The 27,798-nt window shown below is 43.1% G+C and overlaps 1 protein-coding gene and 1 long non-coding RNA gene across 2 annotated transcripts; one reads left to right on the forward strand and one right to left on the reverse strand.

Annotated features, from left to right (window-relative positions):
* On the reverse strand, positions 1-27,761 carry LOC138979692 (RCC1-like G exchanging factor-like protein). Its single transcript, XM_070352423.1, has 13 exons — positions 27,654-27,761; positions 25,467-25,710; positions 24,003-24,100; positions 22,493-22,622; positions 20,598-20,726; positions 18,532-18,598; positions 16,797-16,848; positions 9,169-9,253; positions 8,418-8,528; positions 6,882-7,040; positions 6,373-6,546; positions 5,038-5,123; positions 1-1,463 (listed from the first exon to the last, which is right to left on the reverse strand). Exons 2-13 carry the CDS (start codon positions 25,708-25,710, stop codon positions 1,386-1,388), a joined length of 1,413 nt encoding a protein of 470 aa, XP_070208524.1. The 5' UTR covers positions 27,654-27,761; the 3' UTR covers positions 1-1,385.
* On the forward strand, positions 12,781-15,417 carry LOC138979703 (uncharacterized). The gene is made up of 2 exons (XR_011460105.1): positions 12,781-13,212; positions 13,395-15,417. It is a non-coding gene; the product is annotated as an uncharacterized lncRNA (long non-coding RNA).
* Positions 27,762-27,798: the final 37 nt, after the last annotated feature.

Genomic DNA, 27,798 nt, shown 5'->3' on the forward strand with positions numbered 1-27,798 from the left:
ACGATTTTTGTAATTACTACTTTTTTTTTTACCGGTCAAACCAAATAACAATCGGTACGTCTGACCGACATCCACTTTTTTTTCCGGTATTGGCGAATCTTAACCGGTAAAATACCGGAAATTACCGGTAAACGCGATCCCTGTAGGTTGATTAAATCAGTATCGATTTGCAGGCATTTATAGGCCACTGACATCCAAAAACAGGCTAATATGTGTGTAGAAGTGTCAAAACCAAAATGCCAATAACCCAATTCTCCCACAATTGACCTACATTCAATGTACATGGTATCTCCAAAGAGGTTCCCGCAGGTTATCTACCATTTTGTCAGATCCGGTCACATTTTTCAAGTGACAAGCAATGCTAGACAATCTTTGACTTGCGCACAATCCTCTTGCGCAATACTATTCATGTGCTTCCTGTCGTTCTCCGAGTAAGCTAAGCATACAACTTTCAGAGCCACACGAGAAGGAATCTCAAAAGGTAAACTTCTTCAAGTCGTTTAAGATGGCAACTTGGATCGCTGTTGGCTCCAGGGGAAGAGGTCGTGTACTGATACACAGAGACCATAAGTATCAACTGAATAAAAAACATCAAACCACCATGTTTTGGCGCTGTTGGCTCCAGGGGAAGAGGTCGTGTACTGATACACAGAGACCATAAGTATCAACTGAATACAAAACATCAAACCACCATGTTTTGGCGCTGTTGGCGAAAGACGTGTAGGTCCAATGTCCTAAAATCCTCAAATAAGGATAATTGACCAGGAAATGGGACACAATCATGATTTTGACGTAGATCAGATCAAAAAGGACAAGTTTCTGAACGACGCAAAACAGAAAATCAGAGACAATCCCACAAAGCCTATCAAAAGAGTTTATGATGAACAAGTCGCCGCAGCTCACCAAGCAGTCGGACAAGGAGGGGGAGACAGGCCTCCTATGGTTCCGGACTTCGTTTCCATCAGGTCTCAGATGTCTAGACTGAATTATGGAGAGGATCGAGTCTGGGTTGTACTGTCAGCCTCACACATAATTTCATTGAAATCGGTTCTCAAACATCGGATATCTATTTGCGGACAGACAGACACACACACACACACACACACACACACACAGTAAAACCTATATACTTTTAAGGGGCGGTATAATAACTGGAAAATCAAGCGTCCATAGTGAACCTTCGGACTGGTGAACCCTCGGACTAGTGAACCCTCGGACTAGTGGGACGTTCCCCAATTACACCATGTTCACATAGCTTGAATGGGTATCGGACACAAATTGAAGGGTTCTTCAGCAGATGAATTGCTTGAACTAAATAATATTAAATTACATGCCAAGCACAGGAAGACCTGTTTGTCAATCACAGGTATGAGGGATGAAGTCCGTCATGTGAACGACTTGCAGAGAGCGATGGTGTGATCCACTCCGCACAGTGCTGTGTGAGTTTCTGCTGGCACCGACACCTGCACAGGTAAAAGTGACAGTCTTACCGGTATAATAAAGAAGTTCTCAGGGAATAATTCATTATATTATGTACTTTTGTTATTAAAATATGACATAAACTCTCGTTATTTCGGCCAACTGTCTTAACATGACTTTTGGTCTGCCGCTGATGTAGCATTGTTCAAAGAATGATAATCCAGTACTCGATCATAAAATTGCTTTTTACCTGGCATTTTTCTGTTTTGATCATGTGTGTTAATTGAATATAACACTGTTTTTACCAATTAGCTCTACTGCACTAAAATGATTGAATTTTTCCTTCAATTTTGGTGAAACAGCGAAATCTTACAGTTCAGTTATGAGGTAAAAGAGACATCTAAAACAAAAACGCGCTAGCAGTCGAGGTAAACAATGACTGTCGAGATCGGTGTAAAATGTCATATTGTGGTCAAAAATGCAAATAACATTTATGCATCGATCGATTCTGGTAAGAATTCCTTTTGATTTTATGATTGAACGCACACAAACATGCACTATTTTGTAGTCTCAGCTGGCCGCCTAAATAAGAATTTTTGTCAGCCTCTGACGTCACATGGCTCAAAGGAGGAAAATTTGTTTGTTTGTTTGCTTAACGCCCAGCCGACCACGAAGGGCCATATCAGGGCGGTGCTGCTTTGACATATAACGTGCGCCACACACAAGACAGAAGTCGCAGCACAGGCTTCATGTCTCACCCAGTCACATTATTCTGACACCGGACCAACCAGTCCTAGCACTAACCCCACAATGCCAGACGCAAGGCGGAGCAGCCACTATATTGCCAATTTTAAAGTCTTAGGTATGACCCGGCCGGGGTTCGAACCCACGACCTCCCGATCACGGGGCGGACGCCTTACCACTAGGCCAACCGTGCCGGTAGGAGGAAAATCCAATGTTCAATGGATACATTGATGTTTGTAGCAAGTGTGATTTCAGTTCAATACAGTGGAACCTGTACTGGCTACCAACTGTCAAAACCCTAGCAAGAGTTTATGTCCAGCCAAAAGGATCCCCTACAAGGTGTTTTGTTCAAAATAATTCTCCTTTCCATAGCGACCAACCTGTCCATAGCAACCACATTTGGTCAGGCCCTCTGCTAGTTGTTGAAAGATTTAAGGCCAAATAAAAATCTTATTTGAAGTACATTAGGCCAAACAAAAATATATGCTGGTTTAGGATAACCCGACTGACCCTATGCCGACCCTAAAACATTTTTTTACATTTCTGAGAAAACAAGAAGGGCAAAGCCCATACGACTCACATGCTTTACACATTTTTCCTACCAAAATACATGTGACCTTGACCTTGGGTCAAGGTCATCCAAGGTCATGCAACACAAAGCTGTTAATTCAAGACATAGGAAGTACAATGGTGCTTATTGGTTCTTTCTACCATGAGATATGGTCACTTTTAGTGGTTCACTACCTTATTTTGGTCACATTTCATAAGGGTCAAAGTGACCTTGACCTTGATCATATGTGACCAAATGTGTCTCATGATGAAAGCATAACATGTGCCCCACATAATTTTTAAGTTTGAAACAGTTATCTTCCATAGTTCAGGGTCAAGGTCACTTCAAAATATGTATACAATCCAACTTTGAAGAGCTCCTGTGACCTTGACCTTGAAGCAAGGTAAACCAAACTGGTATCAAAAGATGGGGCTTACTTTGCCCTATATATCATATATAGGTGAGGTATTCAATCTCAAAAACTTCAGAGAAAATGTGAAAAATGTGAAAAATAGCTGTTTTTTAGGCAACATTTATGGCCCCTGCGACCTTGACCTTGAAGCAAGGTCAAGATGCTATGTATGTTTTTTGGGGCCTTGTCATCATACACCATCTTGCCAAATTTGGTACTGATAGACTGAATAGTGTCCAAGAAATATCCAACGTTAAAGTTTTCCGGACGGACGGACGTCCGGACGGACGGACGGACGACTCGGGTGAGTACATAGACTCACTTTTGCTTCGCATGTGAGTCAAAAAACTTTTGGCACATTTTGCGAACCATACCGAGACTAAGGTAAGTAACCTCTTTTAAAATCGACTAAATTTAAACAAATAATTTTTTTTTTAGATTAAAACAAGCTTTACCTACCGACCCTATCTTTTTTGGTCTTGTTACCCTAAACCAACATATATTTTTGTTTGGCCTAATGTACCTAAAATAAGATGTTTTAGTTGCCTACTATAAAATGTGCTAAAAACGGCACCATTTTCTGTTTTCATAGATGCATGAATGGATAATATCCTGAATTTTTTTGACCACTCTACAAGGTAAATGGAGAACATAAGGCCAAGAATTGTCTTTTCATTCTCCAACCGACCCTAATTTCTCTTAAAAAATGTGTGTGTGTGTGTGTGTGTTTGTGTGTGAGAGAGCATGCATGTGGGTGTGTGTGTTGGTGTGAGCATGTATTTGTGCGGTGTGTGTGTTTTGGTGTGTTGGTGTGAGCGTGCGTTTGTGCAGTGTGCGTGTTGGTGTGAGCATGCGTTTGTGCAGTGTGCGTGTTAGTGTGAGCGTGCGTTTGTGCAGTATGTGTGTGTTGGTGTGAGCGTGCATTTGTGCGGTGTGTTGGTGTGAGCATGCGTTTGTGCGGTGTGTTGGTGTGAGCGTGCGTTTGTGCGGTGTGTTGGTGTGAGCATGCGTTTGTGCGGTGTGTGTTGGTGTGAGCATGCGTTTGTGCGGTGTGTTGGTGTGAGCATGCGTTTGTGCAGTGTGTGTGTGTTGGTGTGAGCATGCGTTTGTGCGGTGTGTTGGTGTGAGCATGCGTTTGTGCAGTATGTGTGTGTTGGTGTGAGCATGCGTTTGTGCGGTGTGTTGGTGTGAGCATGCGTTTGTGCGGTGTGTTGGTGTGAGCATGCGTTTGTGCGGTGTGTGTGTTGGTGTGAGCGTGCGTTTGTGCGGTGTGTTGGTGTGAGCGTGCGTTTGTGCGGTGTGTTGGTGTGAGCATGCGTTTGTGCGGTGTGTGTGTTGGTGTGAGCGTGCGTTTGTGCAGTGTGCGTGTTGGTGTGAGCATGTGTTTGTGGGGTGTGTGTGTGTTGGTGTGAGCGTGCGTTTGTGCGGTGTGTTGGTGTGAGCATGCGTTTGTGCAGTGTGCGTGTTAGTGTGAGCGTGCGTTTGTGCAGTATGTGTGTGTTGGTGTGAGCGTGCGTTTGTGCGGTGTGTGTGTTGGTGTGAGCATGCATTTGTGCAGTGGGCATGTTGGTGGGAGCGTGCATTTGTGCGGTGTGTGTGTGTTGGTGTGAGCGTGTTTGTGTGGCGTGTTGGTGGGAGCGTGCATTTGTGCAGTGGGCATGTTGGTGGGAGCGTGCATTTGTGCGGTGTGTGTGTGTTGGTGTGAGCGTGCGTTTGTGCAGTGGGTGTGTTGGTGGGAGCGTGCATTTGTGCGGTGTGTGTGTGTTGGTGTGAGCGTGTTTGTGTGGTGTGTTGGTGTGAGCATGCGTTTGTGCGGTGTGTGTGTGTTGGTGTGAGCGTGCTTTTGTGCGGTGTGTGTGTGTTGGTGTGAGCGTGCATGTGTGTGTTCTTGTGCACTGTGTGTGTGTGTTACCTTGAGCGGGAAGAACTGGTTGTCGCTGGAGCCCAGCCCCAGACAGCCGTGACGGTTGTGACCCCAGCTGTACACATCCCCCTGATCTGTAACACCACACAGATACACTTTCTAGAAATGACAAAGAACAGCAACAGCGTTAGTCTTACAACGATGACCCTTTTTTTAACAAAGTTCTATCTTGGCCGAATGACGTGGGATTCACATATTAATTCAGCAAAAAATGTGGACTCTGTACAGAAAACAGACCGGTTGTAGATTGTTGGTGAATTACTCAATTGGAAAGATGCTCTTTGTTTTATCCCATGTAAAAGTCAAGACAAATCTATGCTGTAGTACTTAAGGCCTAAAATATTTTCTTTTGATAAAATTCAGAGTTTTCATTTCCCTAACTGACCCTATTTCTTCCTCACGTACCGAGATTTTTGTTGTGACTCTTTCAAAAAATTAATCCAAAATATCAAAATTTGATTTTGCAGACATCACGACAAAATTTACTTTTCTCCGACATCTAGAGCTCACATGAGTTCTGGCCAATAAAAAAGCCATTTGCGCCTGGGTAAAATAAAAACAAGAAGAGCAAACGCTCGATCGAGTCACTTTCGCAGTTCTGAATATTATATGAGGCATCAGATGGACAGGAAGAAATTGCTATTCACAACACAATGAGTCACGTTCACATAAAATTTGAGCCCGGTCACTTTTATAGTTTCCGAGAAAAGCCCAACGTTAAGTTGTGTGTTGCCGAACAGAAAAGGCTAGTTATCTCCCTTGTTTTTCTGATAACGTTCGTAAAAGGCTACAGATGTAAATACTTTGATGTAAAGAATAATCCTACAAAGTTTCAATCACATCCGATGAACTTTGTCAAAGATATAAAATGTCTAATTTTTCCTTTGACGCTGACCTGTGACCTTGAAAAAGGTCAAAGGTCAACGAAACCATCGTTAAAGTGTAGAGGTCATTGGAGGTCACGACTAAACAAAATATGAGCCCGATCGCTTTGATAGTTTCCGAGAAAAGTCCAACGTTAAGGTGGTGTCTACGGATGGCCGGCCGGACGGCCGGCCGGCCGGACAGACTAACACTGACCGATTACATAGAGTCACTTTTTCTCAAGTGACTCAATAAAAACAACATTGACGTTACTTTCTTAAAGAAGTACATTTTAATAAATTAGAATTTTTACCAACCTACCGACCCTTATTTTTCAGGACTTGTCATCATAAACAAACATCTATGTTTGTCTTGGCCTAACCATCAACACGGGATGGAGGGTACATGTACACCTGTATCATTAATCACAACAACTCCACAACAGTGCCCATAACTCACCTGTGACAGCCACAAAATGTCCCAGGCCGCAGTCGATGTCCACCACTTTGCTGTCTGCCTGCAGCTCGTTTCTCCCAAACAGCGTTTCCGGAATCATCGTCGGCACGTTGGACGACTCCAGTGCTGGGCCTTTACCCAGAATTCCGTAGCCCCAGACAAACACCTGGCCTTTATCTGAAAGACAATACCTGGGTTTGTTCATATTTATTTACAGCCTGTAGTAAGCGCACCACATATGAACATAACAACTAAAAATCTTCACTCACTTTAGCACAAGTACAATGAATACATGCAAAAGTATGTGCTTCGTATGCATAACATCCGATGACTTGGTAGACCCTACATCGATAAGTACACTCGCGCATCCCACAAGTCCACATGTGAGTTGCAGCCGATGAGTGCAGAACAAAAAATCTTTTATAAAGCTTGCATCACATTCACACCACCAGTTCTGGGGTCGTCAATGAAAGACCAAAGAGGTCTTATCTGACCCTTCCAGCGTTACTGACCATTGAGCAGAGCACAGATGGACCCTCCGGCCACGGCCTTGACCACTCGGCCACAGGTGTCGAAGGGCAGGTGTCGCGGTGTGCTCATCTGGGTGTGGTCCGTCACCAGGGCCAGCTGGCTGTACTCCGAGTTACCCCAGCCAAACACGTCCCCCTTGTCTGCAACATCATCATCATCATCATCATCATCATCATCATCATCATCATCATCATCACATGTCACCCTTGTCTGAAGCAGAATCACCATTGCCAACAGCAGCAGCAGCATAAACATCAGCATCACTCCCACCAGGCTAGATAACTGACTATGCTCTGCGTCCCACCAGAAAAACACAACGATGAGACAATGATCATCATCAACATCAGCATCATCATCTTTATATGTGGTCTGTCACCCATTACCAGCTAGCAGAGTGTACTTCAACTTGCATTGATGAACCTTACCTCTCTCTTGACTGACATCAGGCCTCAAAGTGGCGAGTATTTTACTCGCCATGGCGAGTAGAAACATGTAAATGGTGAGTAGAAATGTTAATCTACTCACCAAATGCGAGTAAAGTTGCTGACACAAATGGTTGGTTTGGCGAGTAAAATTTGCTCTCTGCCTAGTAAATTATGAGAAATACTAGCCAAAGGCCAGTGCCCCATTTTGTGGACTTTCAGCGCTGCTTTATTGAACGGAAATTAGCTCATGATCACCTACAGTGAAAGGATTGTCCCCACTTTCTCTCCAAAATAACATCAATTAGTTCATGTATAAACCTATGGTAATGCACACGCTGCTAAAATCCCCCTTCCAGACAGCACCTCCAGTCTTCACTGTCAGTGCTGTGTTGTGTCTACAACGGTTCAGTTTATCAATTACCTCCCTTGCACTAGTGCTTCACTCACAAACAGGACAATTTCAATCCTTATTCAGGATTTTTTCCCTCATTAAAAATGTCAGGTTTGGTATCTTTCCTCTTCAGACAACAACCAGGATATCTTTCCAAATACACTATGACCACGATATTTTGTTTGGTACTTGTGTTTTATCGATATAATTCTAAAATCGTGACAACTGGTAGGTACTTGCTCTGCACTTACCGACAGTCAGTTTTGTGTGAGCCACAGAGGTTGATTTTTCACCATCTAAACAGTCATGCAGTGATTTAGAGATTGCATTCCTTCTCTCAAAGATCATCTAAACTCTGGCCGGTGAAAGCTCAGCTCAGTCCAGGATTTGCACAGAAGGATGCAGTCTGACAGCGCTTGAAAAACACTAACACTGCTCTAAAAGCGTGCAAGTAAATTCAAAGCCAATTTCAAGTTTTCCCCTCTCTTAATTTCAGATAAAGTGCGCTTTTACTGATAGATACTGAGATTCTGTACTTTTCAGGTATACTTGGCATCAGTCTCTTGACCAAGGATTATTGTAATACCTGTCTTTGGTCAAACTTTGTCTTGGAGTTGGAGGACTCCAGAAGAATGTCAGCCGAGGTATGCACATCTTAAAAGATTGAACAAGATGCTTATGTGCAAAGAAACGTGGCTCACCTGAAACTGCCAATACGCAGTCTCCCCGTCCGTGTACCTGAACGATTTTCTCCCCTTCCACGTCTCCCCCAAGATGAGTCGGTGTGCTAATCAGGTCGTAGTGACCTTGACCTGCAAAGAATGTCAAGTCAGTATCAGAATGCCCTAGACACAACCGTCGAACGCAGAAGAAGAAGAAGTATCAGAATGCCACAATGATTTCAGCAAAAATTTTTATTTAACATGTGGTGGACAAAAAAAAAGAAAAGAGCTCAAAGCTGTTGTTTGTTCACACACCTACATTTGTACACCAGAAAGTGGCCATGTCTTAAGTCCTTTAAGGCATGGTAACATTGTTCATATTCCCTGCATAACCACTTTAAAACCACTGGAGGGATAAACTAACAAAGAAGAGCATGTTAAAACACAAACAAAGCTCACACTCGCAGCAGGTCGAACATAAAATGTGTACCTTGGCTTGCTTACCAGTAAAATCTAATAAACAAAGCGACGAAAGTGCTTTAAATATAGTTATATAGTCACGTGAATCAAGAGTGAATGAAAGTTCTGCGGAACCGATCTCCTGGCACCTGAGAAAATGATAAGCATTGAAACGAATAAGCGACTTTCATCCTCACTCTTTATCATTCATTTACCGGCTGTAACTATAATTATATTCCTCACATTCTGATTCTGAAGAGACAATAAACAATAATATTAATAACCAACCAACAAACATTCCTCATACCGTCCATCCTCATTAACCACGTACCTGTCTGTCCATCGGCCCCCATGCCACAGGCCAAGAGCTGTCCCGACTGTGTGATGAAGATGGTGTGGTCCTGTCCGCACACAACCTGTACACACACACAACAACACACACATTAACAACACACGTCAGCCCCCATGCCACAGGCGAAGAGCTGTCCCGACTGTGTGATGAAGATGGTGTGGTCCTGTCCGCACACAACCTGTACACACACACAACAACACACACATTAACAACACACGTCAGCCCCCATGCCACAGGCCAAGAGCTGTCCCGACTGTGTGATGAAGATGCTGTGGTCCTGTCCGCACACAACCTGTACACACACACAACAACACACATTAACAACACACGTCAGCCCCCATGCCACAGGCGTAGAGCTGTCCTGACTGTGTGATGAAGATGGTGTGGTCCTGTCCGCACACAACCTATACACACACACAACACACACATTAACAACACACGTCAGCCCCCAGGCCACAGGCCAAGAGCTGTCCCGACTGTGTGATGAAGATGCTGTGGTCCTGTCCGCACACAACCTGTACACACACACAACAACACACATTAACAACACACATCAGCCCCCATGCCACAGGCCAAGAGCTGTCCCGACAGTGTGATGAAGATGGTGTGGTCCTGTCCGCACACAACCTGTACACACACACAACACACACATTAACAACACACGTCAGCCCCCAGGCCACAGGCCAAGAGCTGTCCCGACTGTGTGATGAAGATGGTGTGGTCCTGTCTGCACACAACCTGTACACACACACAACAACACACATTAACAACACACGTCAGCCCCCAGGCCACAGGCCAAGAGCTGTCCCGACTGTGTGATGAAGATGGTGTGGTCCTGTCTGCACACAACCTGTACACACACACAACAACACACATTAACAACACACGTCAGCCCCCATGCCACAGGCCAAGAGCTGTCCCGACTGTGTGACGAAGATGGTGTGGTCCTGTCCGCACACAACCTGTACACACACACAACAACACACATTAACAACACACGTCAGCCCCCAGGCCACAGGCCAAGAGCTGTCCCGACTGTGTGATGAAGATGCTGTGGTCCTGTCCGCACACAACCTGTACACACACACAACAACACACATTAACAACACACGTCAGTGCTTCTCACTCCACAAGGAGAACGTTTTTACTTGATCACTTTGTTCATCGATTTAGGGCGGGGATGTAGCTCAGTCGGTAGCGCGCTGGATTTGTATCCAGTTGGCCGCTGTCAGCGTGAGTTCGTCCCCACGTTCGGTGAGAGATTTATTTCTCAGAGTCAACTTTGTGTGCAGACTCTCCTCGGTGTCCGAACACCCCCCGTGTGTACACGCAAGCACAAGACCAAGTGCGCACGAAAAAGATCCTGTAATCAGACCTGCCTACCCCTGAAATGTACCATGTGTAGTTTTGGGTGTGAAAATAAGGCAAATGTGTAGTTTGGCAGGTGAATGTGTAGTATTTCAATTTGATCAACCCAAACCGCAAAACAGAACAGTTACTTATACCGTACTAAAACAAACACTCAACACTCCAAACAAAACTATTACAATGTGAACAATACTCCCCACAAAAATACAAGCCAAGCATTAAGTTTATTTGTTAAGAAAAAAATTATTAACTAGTTTGGAACATTTGCATGGGTGAAACTGATCAGAATTAAAAATAAGGAAAATGAGGCCGGGGTCCAGGGGCCGCCCACGCCCTGGTGGGGTGCAGGGGCAACGCCCTCTTAGGGGGCCCAGGGGGGCAAAGCCCCCCGGAAGAAAACGAAAAATCAGGCTTTTTAAGGGTAAAAGTAGGCCTTTCCTGGTATCTCAAACACACAAATTTGCACAGTAAACAATGATAACAAATGCCAAGCTGTAGTCCAATAATTCGCGCGCTCAGGGAAACAAAGATTCAGCGATGTCCGGTCACTGTGAGAAAATACAGATCGGATCGCCGGCGAAAAAAAAAAAAAAAAAAAAAAAAAAAAATTTTTTTTTTTTTACAGATTTTCAAAATAAGGTATTCTTTATTTGACCAGTTTCACCCATGCATTTGTTAAAAAAAAGCTATGTTGAGGGGTATGCAGTTCATATACAGTGGGACCCCCTATTCAAGACCTGTGACAATCTGAGAACATCAAGTCACAAAAAGTAGGGACTGGGAGTATGTGTATCAACATGAAGGCAAATTTGCATATAAACAGAACAGGTTTGCGTCGGCAATAATAATAATATGGCAGGTCATTGCCTCTGCTCTGGTTACCGATCTCTCAAAAGTGAGCTTGTCTTGGTCTTCTTTCCCTGGCACGGGTTTCTTCACAAAACAGTCCAATTTTTCCTCTGCTTTGGTCGGGATTTCTCGAATTCCTCATGAGAAGTGCTTTTCTTGTGGCGGTTACACGGTCGTAAAGCCCACTGTGCTTCTCTGAAAAAGCCGTGTTGCACACAGTGCAGTGGGCAAAATGCTTCCCTTTTCTCCACGAAACTAGGCATGGATGCTCCTCATAGTACTTTGGCAGAAAAGCCTTGCTGGGAGTTTGACCAAGCTTCTTTTTTTTGCTCCGTGGCGGTTGATCGCCAAAGTCTTCTGAATCAGTGTTCGTCGCTGCAGCCATTTTTTTCCCTCCAGAAAGAATGAGCTAGGAAGTGACCGCGTTCAGAAAAGTATGTGCTGAAACGCCCGCGATAGTTGTAATAACAGCAGCAAGACCAACTGACTACGCTACTCTCGCGGGCGCCGGGCATGTTTTGCACGCAGTACACAACCGGTTAGTACAAATTATGGATCGGAACTCGCTCGCGTTTTTGCGTATTCAAAATGTCAAAATGTGTAGTCGAAACGAAACGTTTGCGTAGTATAAGACAAGCATGCGTAGTTGCGTAGTTTGGGGACCAAAATCGTAGTTTACTACGCTCAATGTGTAGTGTAAACAGGTCTGTGTAATACATGTCAGAGTACGGTGGGTTATAGAAACACGAAAATACCCAGCATGCTTCCTCCGAAAGCGGCGTATGGCTGCCTAAATGGTGGGGTAAAAAACGGTCATACACGTAAAATTCCACTCGTGCAAAAAACACGAGTGTACGTGGGAGTTTCAGCCCACGAACGCAGAAGAAGAAGAAGTTCATCGATTTTTCAGAGCGCTCTCCAGACCACCCAGCTGGAAATGGGTACCTGACGCTATTCAGGGCCGGGGAAGGCAAAGGCAGCGAGGGAGAGGAGATGGGCACCGCCCTCATAAAGCCGGCCCTAGAAAAGTTGACATCTCCAATATCTCGCTCCCATACAACCAAACATGGTTATGGGGCTACCTTTCAGCTTTCGTTCACTTTTTTCTCTGTGTTTTGACTTTGTCAGTTGTTTTTTTAACCCAGAGGCTTCTTATAAGCTCAAGTCACACCCATAACACAGTTTTGAATCTCTAGCTAAATCGTACTAGTGACACTATTACTTATATTTGGGCTTCTGAATATCATGTCATGAAGACTGAAACTCCATGGCATCACATGAACACTTTTAAGAAATTAAGAATTCTGATCTATTATAATTTATAAACTGTTAATGTTATCCATGTTGTTATATTAAAGGACCAGACCACGCTGTTTTAGCGTCAAAAACGCTTCGAATCGTGTTCCTGCGCGACCGAACACTTCCCGATGTTTGCAGTTAGTTAGAAAACCACTTTCTTACCGTCTTCAACAATGTTTGGTTTACTTCGGAATCTTCTAAGGCCGTAATCCGACGAATTTTGTGACCGAAGCGACGGATTTCTTCTCCAAAACGACCCGCCATTGTGCCGCGTGATCTTCGCGAGACTGGCTTATGAATAAATTATCCGTGACGTCACACCGTGTGGAGATGGTTGTTTACCAACATGACAACAAGCGTAACTGCAGACGAAATTGAACCGTACATGTTCGAACTACCGGTTTCTCTCCTCGAATCAAGCATGAAAGATGAGGGTGGAGGCCACTTCCAGCAGTAGTGAAACAGTGACGATGAAAATTGCGACACTGTTTGTCTCAGCGATCAAAGGTAAACACGCCCGCTCTCTGTGCTGAACTTATCGTCTGCTTTCGAGTCTGTGCTATTTTTTCACTCTCGCCTTGTCAACGCACTCGCGAATAAGTGGGATATTGTTTAAGTGTTCATGCATTGCATTCACGAGTAAAAGAACAACAGCTCATCGCAGTTTTAACTGTTCTTGATTATTTCAGAGACTGGTGTCAGAGTGGCCACTGTACCTGTTGTATTGTGTGGGAGGGGCAGATTTGAGAGAGAGAGGAAGCTAGCCTGAGGTACATTGTAGAATGAAAACTTGCAGGGGAGCAAGAATGCATCACCAGCCACGAAGGTGTACATACAACTTTTTTTGAGGTGCCTATATTTGTTTGATTGTTAAATGTATGTATTTGTTGTTGTTTTTAAAGGCTATCAAGAAAACTGTTGTCATTTAAATTTGTAACACTCAGTCACATATAGTTTCACACACACACACACAAGATTAACTCACTTGCATGCCCACAGAAGAAGTTTGCTCTTCACATTGTTCTGTTGTTGTTTTTATAATGTAATCATTGTAACATCAACACTCAGTAATAACCAATATTACAACACAATCACTTTTTCATCAGAACTCACTCACATACTACATGACTTTGTATTAAACCCTGGTTTATGGACACTTGCATATTTGTACTTTGCATGGGAAAGCAGCCTGTAGCAGTCAAAGTCTGGGCACTGTTGCATTGTAGTCTTGCTGTGTATGCAGAGCTTTGTTGTAGCTGCCATAGGCCAGTGTTGCCATAGGCCAGTGTTAGGATCACCACCCCCTCAAACAGCTCGTTCAGTTAACTGATGCCTGTTTTAGACAGAAAAAAAAGTTACCACAATCAGCAGAACTTTCATCGGAGAAAGGGCATCATTCTTTCATACTTTCTTTCTCATAGCTTTTTTTTGGGTTTTATAATCTCTTCATTACACTAAATAACATCCATCTTAAGACCTATTTTGAGCCTTAATTTAAGTTGACTAGTAATGATATTAATCATAATGTATTTATTTTTATAATGTACAAACTAGAGTATGTATGTGGATATGTGTGTGATGGTGCTGGTATGGATATGTGTGGTTTGGGTTATGTGTGTACTGATGTGTACATTTTATGTGTTTTGTATGTTTTACGAGTGCGATTTTATGTGATGTTATTCTGTACACCAGCCAAAACAAAATGTCTGGTATATTAGATAATAAACGCACCTTTAAATTTATTAGCGACTACACCCCGTCACCCTCCAGTCCCCCTCCCCCCCATTACACCCTACACTTTTAACATTGTATAAAAAATCATGCCCCAATATAGGTCCCTAGTTACCTGGGAGGACGTTAAGCTCCATAATCAACATCAACAACGTATTGAATTGAATTGAAAAGCTGGGGTTAGGAGGTCTAACTTCTTGAATTAAAGGTTTTTTTTCTCAGGTGCATGTAGTTTTTTATTTGCTTGAAATCATGGTGTATTCTGGTTGTAAGAGAAGAGTCAATTTCCTTGTAAGCCTGCAAAATTAAAATTTGTCATTTTTGAAGTAGCCTACATTTTTGTAAGAGTCCAAAATAGTCCAGGATAAGGAGGAAAAACATAGGGTGGGTCAGGAAATCTGAAACATTGCATAGTTTTGTTTTGCCTATGTAGACACAAAAAGTACTTAGAGCACTTTCCCCCCCCCCCAAGAGAGCATAGCTTAGTTTTAATTATTTTAATGCCACTGTTAGCAAGAGGAGTACTACAGACAGCAATCAAACAGTGGGTTTTTTCTGTAGACATTGTTATTTCTGTTTAGGTGTTTCAGTAGTTTTCTATGCGGATAAATCATGCTGCATGATCACTAGAAACAATCCAGCTCTGTAGCATGCAAGTTTTTTAAAGGTTTTTTTTCCCCATGTTACTCTGAGAGAAAAAAACAACCCACAGAGATAAAGTTGAACTGGCAGTTTGACTGAAGCAGTGGTAATAACACAGAGTGCTCTTCCTACAATCAATTTTTTTATGTGGATGATGATGTCCACACATGTACTTGGTTGTATTATTTTGCTAGACTATTTGTTTCTGTTAGATATATCTGCTCACATGATTGTTGTTCATAATTTGACATTACATTTACTGCTGATCAAAATGTATTGTTGGAATAGGTCTGCTTAATATTCTGACTGCAGTTTTGTAATAAAATCAAATAACACAGATGTTTTAAGTATCAAAGTGCTTTTCACACACACACACACACACACAGTGCACACAACACACACACACACTCACACACACACACACACACACACACACACACACACACTCACACACTATGAGTATGACTGCAAACATGAATTTGTACTTGTATTAATTATAATTACTGTATTACAGAACCTGATCTGAAAAAAAGGACAACAGCAAATTATTCATGCAAGCTTGCTGTATTAACGATTTCTTTATCTATTTAATACAACACTGAATTAGATAACAACTATAACAACGTGTGTGTGTTTGTGTGAATGTCTATGTGTATATGGACGGACACTGATTAAACCTGAGACTCATCGATTACCCAGGTGAGTGTAAAAGAGGGAGAGAGAGAGGGAACTTTAAGGTGGGTGCATGGGGACGGACATGTAGTAACAGATATATATGTTTTAATCTGTAATCTTAACACATGTGCTTAAAATTAGGAACAGATGCCATTCCACTACAAATACTGTCAGTCTGACAAAAACGCCCAGTGACACTGAACCCCTATCCCTTACAGAACACATTCAGTATACATGTACTCACTTCCTTTCGTCTGCGTTTAGTGAAAGCAGATCGTTCTGATGACATTGGTATCCGGTTTCTGACCTCCTGTGAGTGGTCAACAATTGTCGGAACTGGAACTGCGTTAGGCAACAGCTGTTTTGTGTGTGCCAGGTTTTCTTGCCGGCTTAACTGCGTTCGCATTGGAAGAAAGTGTCGCGAAACACACAACATCGTGTTGGCCGTTTCCAGTTAATCAGTCTTGCTGCAGAAGTTGTAAGCCCATCGGAAAAAGGTGACAACTGATGCCTGAACCTTTTTTCTATACTTCATAGCTATCAGCAGCCGTGCGCATTCCTTCGGCGTGCTGTTGATGCTCGATTTAGGCAAACGCCCACTTGAGCGTAAGCTGTAACTTTCGGTTTCCAAACACTAAGTGACGTCACAGCCGGTTCTCGTCTACTGGCGGCCATTTCGAAGTCTCGTTTAGCAGACGAATTTGGCGGAACGTTTTTAATTAAATCACAATGATTAAGCTACGAATCGGTGAATTTCTTTACATTTTTGGAATCTTTAGGTGCATTTCTCTAACCTTCAGTCATCGGTTAGTGGTTCTAATAACCTTTAAAACAGCGTGGTCTGGTCCTTTAATTTATTTTTTAATAAGGAGAATTCTGTCAGCAAACACAGAAAAGAACATCTACAGAAATGTGAGAAACAAGAGATAAGGACTCAATGGACTGTAAAACATTCACACTACTTCAAAACACTCACACATCGCTCTCTGTAAAGAAACACACACACACACACAAACACTACAAAACAACTCTGCCCTCCATACCTTCTCAACATTGTCAGGCAAGTCATGGACTGTGTTCACCAAGGGACTCTTACTGCACACACAAATTGTACGTGTACATTACCCTGATATTACATGTACAAGGTTTAATTCAGCTGTTAACTTGAAATCGGTGTAGGGCTGCCTAAATGGCAGGGTAGAAACAGCAATACACGTGAAAACCCACCAATCCAAAAACACGAGTGTAAGTGGGAGTTTCAGCTCATGAACGTAGAAGAAGAATTTAGCAGTATCCTAAGGCCAAAAAAAAAAAATAGGTCTGTTTACGGTAACATAGGGTGAAAAAATAGGGTCGGTAGGTCGGGGTTTTTTTTGTTTTTGTTTTTGTTTTTTTCCATTTTTTTTTTCTCCCCTCTTTATGATGTTTCACAGTTCATTTCTTCTCATCAATCCCTGTTTTTGCCCAACATAACTATAAACAGTACTTTGAGCTTACCTCCCTTCTGTCGTCTGCTGTTTGAGCGCAAACAGCTCTATTTTGGATGCGGTTTTTTTTTTCTTTCAGACGATCCAAAAAAAAGATTAGGGTCGGGCCTAAAAACTAGGGTCGGTCGGGTTACCGTAAACAGACCTATTTTTTGGGGGGGCCTAAGTGACCTGCACAATGCACAACCATAAATCATAACCTATTGCTAAGTTAATGCGAACTGTTGACTTTGGAAGCTTATGATCAAGCACGAAAGTGAATAAAACAGGTGACTTGACAACCCACTGACAGCACACATTCAAACATAGATGCATACACACAAGAACGGTCTTTCACGTACACAAACACACAGAAAGACACACAAACACAAACACTTACGCCCACTGAAAGACAGACAGTCACACTAAAACAGACACAGTTACACAGACAAAACTGACCTGAAATTCTCCCCTTCAACAATTAATTTGCAGTTTTTTCCTCTCACAATTTCAGATAATGTGCTCTCCCTGCTCTCTCTCTCTCTCCAACACATGTGCACACAAACATGCCGAGGATTATCGGAATACCTGTCTCCCTGCTCTCTCTCTCTCTCTCCAACACATGTGCACACAAACATGCCGAGGATTATCGGAATACCTGTCTCCCTGCTCTCTCTCTCTCTCCAACACATGTGCACACAAACATGCCGAGGATTATCGGAATACCTGTCTCCCTGCTCTCTCTCTCTCTCCAACACATGTGCACACAAACATGCCGAGGATTATCGGAATACCTGTCTCCCTGCTCTCTCTCTCTCTCCAACACATGTGCACACAAACATGTCGAGGATTATCGGAATACCTGTCTCCCTGCTCTCTCTCTCTCTCCAACACATGTCCACACAAACATGCCGAGGATTATCGGAATACCTGTCTCCCTGCTCTCTCTCTCTCTCCAACACATGTGCACACAACCATGCTGAGGATTATCGGAATACCTGTCTCCCTGCTCTCTCTCTCTCTCCAACACATGTGCACACAAACATGCTGAGGATTATCGGAATACCTGTCTTTGGTCAAACTTGGCCTTGGAGGACTCAAAATGTCAGCTGAGGTATTTATATATCAAAAGATTGAAGAAGATGGTAACAGTGAAGAAAAGAGAAAGTGAGTAAGACAAACACAGACAGACTTAAGAGACACACACAGACACTTACACCTACTGAAAGACAGACAGTCCCACACAGACACTTACACCTACTGAAAGACAGACAGTCCCACACAAACAGACATAGTTACAGACAAAACTGACCTGAAATTCTCCCCTTCAACAATGGGCCGACCACACTGGCCGTATGCATTGTTTCCCAGACTGAACACTGAAATAACAAAACGTTCCAGATAAATAATTTACAATTGGTGTGTACAGTACAGCAACACCATGGCAAACCACAGGTTTAGACACAGTGAAAGCTTCATCACTCTAAAATTAATTGCAAATGTTCACTCTCACCTTAGAACTGCGAACACCCCCCCCCCCCCCCCACCCCCCCCCCCCCCCTTTCAAGACTCCCTCCCTTTTAAGATCTTTTAAGATCTTCAAAACATAAAATTTGATTTGATTCTGTATTCTCATACAGACCTGTTTACCCTAAACCCGAGGCAAGAGTACTTTCCAAAAAAGTTGAGTGTATTTTTCAAAAAGTTGGTGTACTTTGCAAGCAAAGCCATATATGGGCTAGGGAAAATGTACGCGTGGGTGCAAACGTGTTTGTGTAAGAATTGCATGTCTTGTGAACACCTTCAGAATTTAACTCCTTCCAATACAACAGGGATAAAACAATTGTATTTACCTGCCAGTTTGTAGCATTATAACCAGTGTCTTCCAAACAGATTGATAATGAAAAGATGAACTTGCCACTGACAGCTGCATCTGTTCAGTCTTCTCCCCTTTGGCTTTGCTCAAAAGTTAATCTTGTTGTCTTCATACTGTTAGTGTTACTCTCACAAAAGTGACACACACAAAATCAACAAAGGGAAACCGATAAAGATCTGCTGGTGGTTAAAATCCATTACAAGCTGATTTTTTCCACTGAGCCCCTTAGTCTAGTCAGGGTTCTTCAAGTTGTAGTATGCAGCGGTACTGAGTCTAGTCTAGTCAGGTTTCTTCGACAGCAAGTTGTAGTATGATGATTTCAGCTTGGTCAGCTGCACTGAGCTGTAGTTCCGCTCATGAGGTTCACCAGGCCTGCTCTTTACCACCAATAGGCTGTCAACAGTTTCAGCTGATAAGGAGGCCCTCTGGTTTGTTTTGTTCTTTGTGACACACGAGAAGATTCTCTCTGCAGTGTCGTTCGATGTCATATTTCCCGGCATGGGCAACGGAGAAATCCGATTTACAGTACTTGCAGTGTGCATGACTTTTTCCCAAAGAAGACTCTACAATTCCTGGCTCTTTCTTGTATTTCTCCAAGAAAATCTGCCGTTTCTGCTGTTTAGACTTGGTACAGTCATCCGAAACTGGCACATTTTTCCGCACGTGCCAACAACTGAACGAGGTTTCTACAGCTGAAGATTCGCTGTCATGGTTATCTCCCTTAGACCGAAACCGGTATCAGTTGTACCATCCCGTAATCAGCACTGGCCCACGATTGTCCAGACGTGCCAACAACTGAACGAGGTTTCCACAGCTGAAGATTCGCTGTCATGGTTATCTCCCTTAGACCGAAACCGGTATCAGTTGTACCATCCCGTAATCAGCACACCAACACCGGAAAACGTATTCTAGACTTTTTCTTATGCGTATTTTGTGCGTGTGTCGCGTATTATGCGTACTGATACAAATTTGGCGTACAAAATACGCCCAAATCGTACTGGTAAACAGGTCTGCACATACTTTCTGTTCATGGTCTCTGTAAATGTACCTCCATTTTTAGACCTGAGCTTCTCACGGTTTTGGAGGCTGTTACTCATTGTCTCCCAGGTACGGATATATCTGTGCCCACTCATATCGCTCTATCTGACCAGGTACGGATATATCCGCTCAGACTGTTAGCTTCAGTCGCTTCCTGTAACATCCATCTAACGCCTGTATTCCAGCCTGTTGAGACACAGTTACTACACAGTTACTACACAGTTACTACACAGTTACTACACAGTTACTACACAGTTACTACAATTCTGAGTGACCTGCTGCAGCACAGCTGGTCTCGGCTAAACAAAACTTGGACGACATAGGTAGGGTAGAAAGTGTTAAAAGGGGCTTTACTGACAACACCTCTTCAGGATTAATTCTGTACACTGCCAAAATCAAGAGCAACCCATCATGGTCGAGAAACTTCAGCAAACATTTTACCACAAATATGCAGAGCACAATACCTCCAGCTCCCTCCGTTATGATGACAGTGTGCGCTCTGCCGCACCCAATGTGGCGCACTCTGGTGGCGTGGGGTTTCTCCACGGGGAGGTAAATCTCCACTGGCTCTATGATGTAATCCAACACTCTGCCTGAACACAAAAAGAGTTACACATTCATCCAAAGGGAAAACATTTTCTATTATAAATGAATAAAAAAAATGTGAAATTTTTCTGCAACAGGTTCAAGTATACAGTGGAACCCCTTTTTCAGACCTTAACAAATCTGAGAAAATTTGGTCTTAAAAAGTGGGGGAGTCTTATAATGGATCGAGGTAAACTAACAGAGGTTATGAACAGGAAATCTGTCAAATCAAGGTCTTAAGAATGAAGAAGTATGAGGGGGGGGGGGGGGGGGGGGGGGGGGGGGGCACTGTCTTTATGCTGGGGTGGAAGGAAGAAGAAGAGGAGTAATCTCAGAGTAAGGAGAATGCCATTTGGGTGACTCTTGGTGTCTTGCACTGGACAAACAATAATTGCACTCCTCGTAAACGTTACACGAACAGAAACAATAGACACGAGTTCACCGTAACAAGCTGAAGCATAGCTGAATACAACAACTCATGAAAACCATAACTAGGTATGATCATCCTCTACTGCTCTGTGTGGGCTGAGATATGCCGACTGGAAAACAAGGTGAAGGGATGGGGTAACAAAATACAGATCTCCCAAGCTCTTTTTTTATATTTAGTCAAGTTTTGACTAAATATTTTAACATCGAGGGGGAATCGAAACGAGGGTCGTGGTGTATGTGTGTGTGTATGTGTGTGTGTGTGTGTGTGTGTGTGCGTGCGTGCGTGCGTGCGTGTAGAGCAATTCAGACCAAACTACTGGACCGATCTTTATGAAATTTGACATGAGAGTTCCTGGGTATGATATCCCCATACGTTTTTTTCATTTTTTTGATAAATGTCTTTGATGACGTCATATCCGGCTTTTCGTGAAAGTTGAGGCGGCACTGTCACGCCCTCATTTTTCAACCAAATTGGTTGACATTTTGGTCAAGTACTCTTCGACGAAGCCCGGGGTTCGGTATTGCATTTCAGCTTGGTGGCTTAAAAATTAATTAATGACTTTGGTCATTACAAATCTGAAAATTGTAAAAAAAAATAAAAATTTATAAAACGATCCAAATTTACGTTTATCTTATTCTCCATCATTTGCTAATTCCAAAAACATATAAATATGTTATATTCGGATTAAAAACAAGCTCTGAAAATTAAATATATAAAAATTATTATCAAAATTTTTTTTTCGAAATCAATTTAAAAACACTTTCATCTTATTCCTTGTCGGTTCCTGATTCCAAAAATATATAGATATGATATGTTTGGATTAAAAACACGCTCAGAAAGTTAAAACGAAGAGAGGTACAGAAAAGCGTGCTATGCAGCATAGCGTAACCACTACCCCGCTCTTCTTGTCAATTTCACGTTCGACAGCTACTTGACTAAATATTGTATTTTCGCCTTACGCGACTTGTTCTTTCTTTATTTATTTGGTGTTTAAAGTCGTTTTCAACCGTTCAAGGTTATATCGCGACGGGGAAGGGGGGATGGGATAGAGCCACTTGTTAATTGTTATCTCCCAAGCTCAATAATTTATCTTCAAAAGCAGTGGGGGGAAGGGGGAGGGTAAAACCGAAACACTCTTTTACAAACAATACTAAACTGGACATGCGAAAATCTAACCATACCCAAACTAGAACTCTGGTACATGCTGCAGGACCTTTCACCCACAGCGGAGAGAGTGAGAGACAGACAGACAGCAAAACAGACAGACACACCCACAGCGGAGAGAGTGAGAGATAGACAGACAGAAAAACAGACAGATTGACAGACAGAGAGCACAAGACCCACCTGAGTTGCGAGGCACTTCGTGGTAACCAAGTTGAGAGTTTGTGTTCATCCCAGTGCCAAAGATCTCCAGGCCGCGACTCGACTTGACAGCGTAGACAGTGAACCCATAGCCACAGCTCACAAAGTATGGCTGTAACACACATAGTGAACGATGAACACACAGTGACTTGACAGCGTAGACAGTGACACCAAAGGCACAGCTTACAAAGTATGGCTGTAAACACACATAGTGAACGATGAACACACAGTGACTTGACAGCGTAGACAGTGACACCAAAGGCACAGCTTACAAAGTATGGCTGTAACACACATAGTGAACGATGAACACACAGTGACTTGACAGCGTAGACAGTGACACCAAAGGCACAGCTTACAAAGTATGGCTGTAAACACACATAGTGAACGATGAACACACAGTGACTTGACAGCGTAGACAGTGACACCAAAGGCACAGCTTACAAAGTATGGCTGTAAACAGGGGCGGACCTAGTTGTGGATAAGGGGGGGTTCTAAATTGGAGCAGGGGTCCAGGGGCCGCTCAGGCCCCGGTGGGGTCCATGGGCAAAGCCCTGGTGGGGGGTCTGGGGGGCAAAGCCCCCTAGATGCTGAAGGAATTTTATTTTTTTAGGTCAATCGGAGGCCTCTCGTGGAAGATAACAAGGTAAAAAAAAAAACGGATGGGGGGGGGGGGGGGGTTCCGGGCACCCAGGAACCCCCCCCTAGGTCCGCCCCTGGTAAACACACAAGGTGAACGATGAACACACAGCGACTTGACAGCGTAGACAGTGAACCCATAGCCACAGCTCACAAAGTATGGCTGTAAACACACATGGTAAACGATGAACACAAAGGACTTGACAGCGTAGACAGTGAATCCATAGCCACAGCTCACAAAGTATGGCTGTAAACACACATAGTGAACGATGAACACACAGTGACTTGACAGCGTAGACAGTGACACCAAAGGCACAGCTTACAAAGTATGGCTGTAAACACACATAGTGAACGATGAACACACAGTGACTTGACAGCGTAGACAGTGACACCAAAGGCACAGCTTACAAAGTATGGCTGTAAACACACATAGTGAACGATGAACACACAGTGACTTGACAGCGTAGACAGTGACACCAAAGGCACAGCTTACAAAGTATGGCTGTAAACACACAAGGTGAATGATGAACACACAGTGACTTGACAGCGTAGACAGTGACACCAAAGGCACAGCTTACAAAGTATGGCTGTAAACACACATAGTGAACGATGAACACACAGGGACTTGACAGCGTAGACAGTGAATCCATAGCTACAGCTCACAAAGTATGGCTCAAATCACACATGTATGGAAAACGATGAACATGGATGTACCCAAGATTCACCATAGAATATGATGTTTTCAGTTTTTAGTGAGTAACACAGAACACCAGCACAACCCTACCCCCCTACCACCACCCCCCCCCCCCCTCATCATTCCTTCCTTCCCCCATTTTTGTTGTTCTCTCTGCTTTACCCTGATGTGGTTGGCATCAATGAATTTGACGCGTGCTGGCCGAAGCTGCCGCCGAATGGGTTTCTGCTTCTGCTCTGGTCTCAGGTAGCTTGCGATGCCTGAAAATGACAAACACCATGTTCAGAATGCCATACGTTAACAATAGACAATGTTGGGAAATATCTAGAGAAACACATTTTTCACAATCCATAAAATTAAAAACCTGAGTTATTTCCAGAATTCATGTATTTGTGCTAGGTTTGCTGGGTATATATCAATACAAATCTAAATTATTTCATTTTGTTTACGTCTCATTATTCCTGCTTAGGTCTACCAAAGCAGACACAAGAGAACTAAAAAATGGGGGAAGGAAGGAATGATGGGGGGGGGGGGGGGTGGTGGTAGGGGGGAAGGGTTGTGCTGGTGTTCTGTGTTGCTCACTAAAAACTGAAAAAATCATATTCTATAGTGAATCTTGGGTACAATCCATGTTCATCGTTTTCCATACATGTGTGATTTGAGGTGTTTGAATGTTTGAATGTTTTGCCTGTGTTAGTATGCTTGCAGATTGTATTGATGTAGTGTTTGAGTTTCGTTGTTCACTTGTGTGCTGAATGCTGCTGCACATGCTTTTGCTTTGCTTTGTATGTATTATGTATGTTTGTCATTGTAAAGCGCTTTGAGAATGTAAAGCGCTCTATAAATCTCTCATATTATTATTATTATTAATAAAAGGGTCTGACATATACTTTTTTAATATTTTTTTTATTCAACTACAAGATGTGCCTATCCAAAACAAAATGGTATCCCTTGCTCTTCCGTCTTCCTCTACTCAGACAATGAAGTGTAAAGAATAAAGTAGTGAGCACATCAGATACAGGATAAAGATGGCTACCTCCTCTGTAAAAAAATAAATGAGGAGAAAATCCTTAAACATGATTTAATGCATTTTTTTCATTTCCTATTAAAAGAGATAAATGAGATGGTGGGTAAAAGCATCCCCCCATTGTAAGACTCCGTCTATTTGAAAATGTTCTCTCAGATTGTCTGTTCTTATTCTGTCAATTGCAAGACTTTTCCCTTTTTAAGGCCTGATTTTCTCAGATTTTTGGAGGTCATAAAAGCAGCGTTCCACTGTACTGTAACATGAAATTCACAAAGCTTTAGATTGTTATATACGGTGGATTCCCTTGTAAGGAATACAGTAGTGAGCAAATCACATACAGGATAAAGACGGTTACCTCCTCTGTAAAAATAAATTATGAGAAAATCATTAAACATGATCTAATGCATTTTTCTCATTTCTTTAAACAGAAAAATGAGACCAAATCTGAAAAAATCTGGTCTTACATTTTTAGGAGGGAGTCTTAAAATGGGGGTAAATTTACAGAGGTTATGAACAGAAAGTCTGAGAAAACAGGGTCTTAAAAAGGAGGGAGTTTTAAAAGGGGGGGGGGGGGTTTCCACTGTATTTGCAACACTTACCTAACGCCCCAGTTGTTGCACATCCCCAAGCGTACACTCGGTCAGCCCGCCTGGGGTTCTGACCGACGTACTCCACCACAGTGTCTTTGATGTCTTCTCGTTTGTCGATCTTTTTCTTCCAGTTCTTGGATCCACGAGCGCTCACCCACAGGGGAGGTAAGGCCTTGTGAAGAAGCTGGCAGTGACTGCACACGTTCTGCCACAGTGACGAACGCGACAAAACTCTCTGGGCTGTCCCCATCATCTGAAGCACAGGGTTTTATCAAACACATGTTGTCAGTATATTTATAGTTCCTTATAATAATTATAAACACATGGGCAATAATTAAAGTAATGGGGGAAAAGTCCCCTCTCCCTGGCTTCCACCTTCCCTGGCCCTACATAATTCTACTAATAATAATGACAATAATTTGGAATCAATTTTCTCTTGTAGTTGTAGCACAAATCCCAATAACACCTACCTCCAAGCGATTTTTAGTTAGAATTACATTCAAACCACAAATTTGGGGATTTGGGAATTGATGACAGATGAGCATCACCAACAACAAATTTTAGTACGCACTGGCTATACGCACTCGGAGTGTATACAGTGGTCAGAATCTTGTATACATGCACTCCGGCATTTTCGACACCACTTTGCGATAGGAACGCAGAGCAGTTGATTATAAGAGTACAAAGAAAAGAAAATAATCTGATGCTGCACGGCCTTTGCTGTAACGTGGATTACATTTCGGGGTGAACTTAAAAGACCAGACACTTAACCGCATCAACGCTCGGAGCGTCATTCAACGCCATTTTGCGAAGGTACGTTTCACTTTCGATTCATGGTATCAAGTACGCTGGGAACAAACACAGACACACACACGAAACTGATGCTTCACGGCAGTTTATTGTCAGAGTTTGGAACACCCCACTCGGAGTGTGTATTGACCATAGAAACGGTTGTATACTATGTGAATGTACATTATTTGCCAACCCTCCACAATCCCAAAAAGAGATAGGGGACGTCAGACTGATTTATCATTGGCTACTACTTAACGACTTGATAGGGGACCATTTCATTGGTTACAGATTTGCAACAGAGCTTTTCATTGTCGGAGTGTATACAGACTCATCGATCCTGTATACACTCGGAGTGCGTATAGCTTATGCCATTTTAGTATTGTAATACTTCCCCTCTCCGTCCAGCTGCCTCCCCCCCCCCCCCCCCCCTTTTCCCCTTCAACTCCCTGCACGACTCATTCTGACAGTTGTCTGCCCCAACACGGTCGGGTCACTTTGTGCCCCGGACTACCCCGAACTACAAGAAATATTTGGACAACACAATTTTAAGTCAAGTCAACAAGTTTATTTTCAACCACTGCCCCTGAATACCCCGGACTGCCCCAGACTGCACGCACACGGACGATTGTGTGTGTGTGTGTGTGTGTGTGGGCTCTGTTTGTTTGTATAAGAGAGAAAGAGAAAGAGAAAGAGAGAGAGAGAGAGAAAGAGAAAGAGAGAGAGAGAGTGGGTGTGCGTGTGCGTAAGTGTATGTGTGTTTGTTTGTCAGCCTGGTAAAGGTGTGTATGTCCGTCTGTCTATATGGGGGTGTGTTTTGTGTGTATGAAGTGTGTGTGAGAGAGTGAGTGAGTGCGTGTGAGTGAGTGTGTATGTGTGTACGTGTGTAACTTGGGGTATGACTATGTGTGTGTGTGTGTGTGTGTGTGTGTGTGTTTGAGAGAGAGAGAGAGAGAGAGAGAGAGAGAGAGAGAGAGAGAGAGAGAGAGAGAGAGAGAGAGAGAGAGAGAGAGAGAGAGAGAGAGAGAGAGAGAGGCCTTTTGTCTTTCGCTGGGGTATGCAGTGCCTTGGCGTTGCACATCTTGTGGTTGAAAATAAACTTGTTGACTTTACCGGCTTAAAATTGTGTGTCTGGGTTTTGTAAATAAACACAGATCAATAGATTGTGGCATCACATGATCTGTCTTTGTTGTCCAAACATTTCTTGTAGTCCAGGGTAGTCCGGGGCACAAAGTGACCCGACCCCCCCCAACAAAATCACACTCACAAACTGACCAAGTCACAGGAAATGAAAGCGCAAGTTGAAAGTCAGACCAACTCCGGCCTGATTTTGACCGAAGGAAGCACACCTCTCTGCTGTGGTGTAGCGGTAAATGCAGTGACTAAACTTACACGTAGATAAATTACCTTCGTTTTCACCACTAAAACCTTTAAACAGTAGTTTCAGCATAAAATGCCTGACGTCAACTCGGGTCGTCTGCGTCGCATGCTTCAGTACCGGAAGTGAAACAAATTGTCCAATCAAAACTACCGACACAAGTTTTGCAATCAT

The sequence above is a fragment of the Littorina saxatilis genome, linkage group LG11, assembly GCF_037325665.1.
Source record: "Littorina saxatilis isolate snail1 linkage group LG11, US_GU_Lsax_2.0, whole genome shotgun sequence".
NCBI lineage: Eukaryota > Metazoa > Mollusca > Gastropoda > Littorinimorpha > Littorinidae > Littorina > Littorina saxatilis.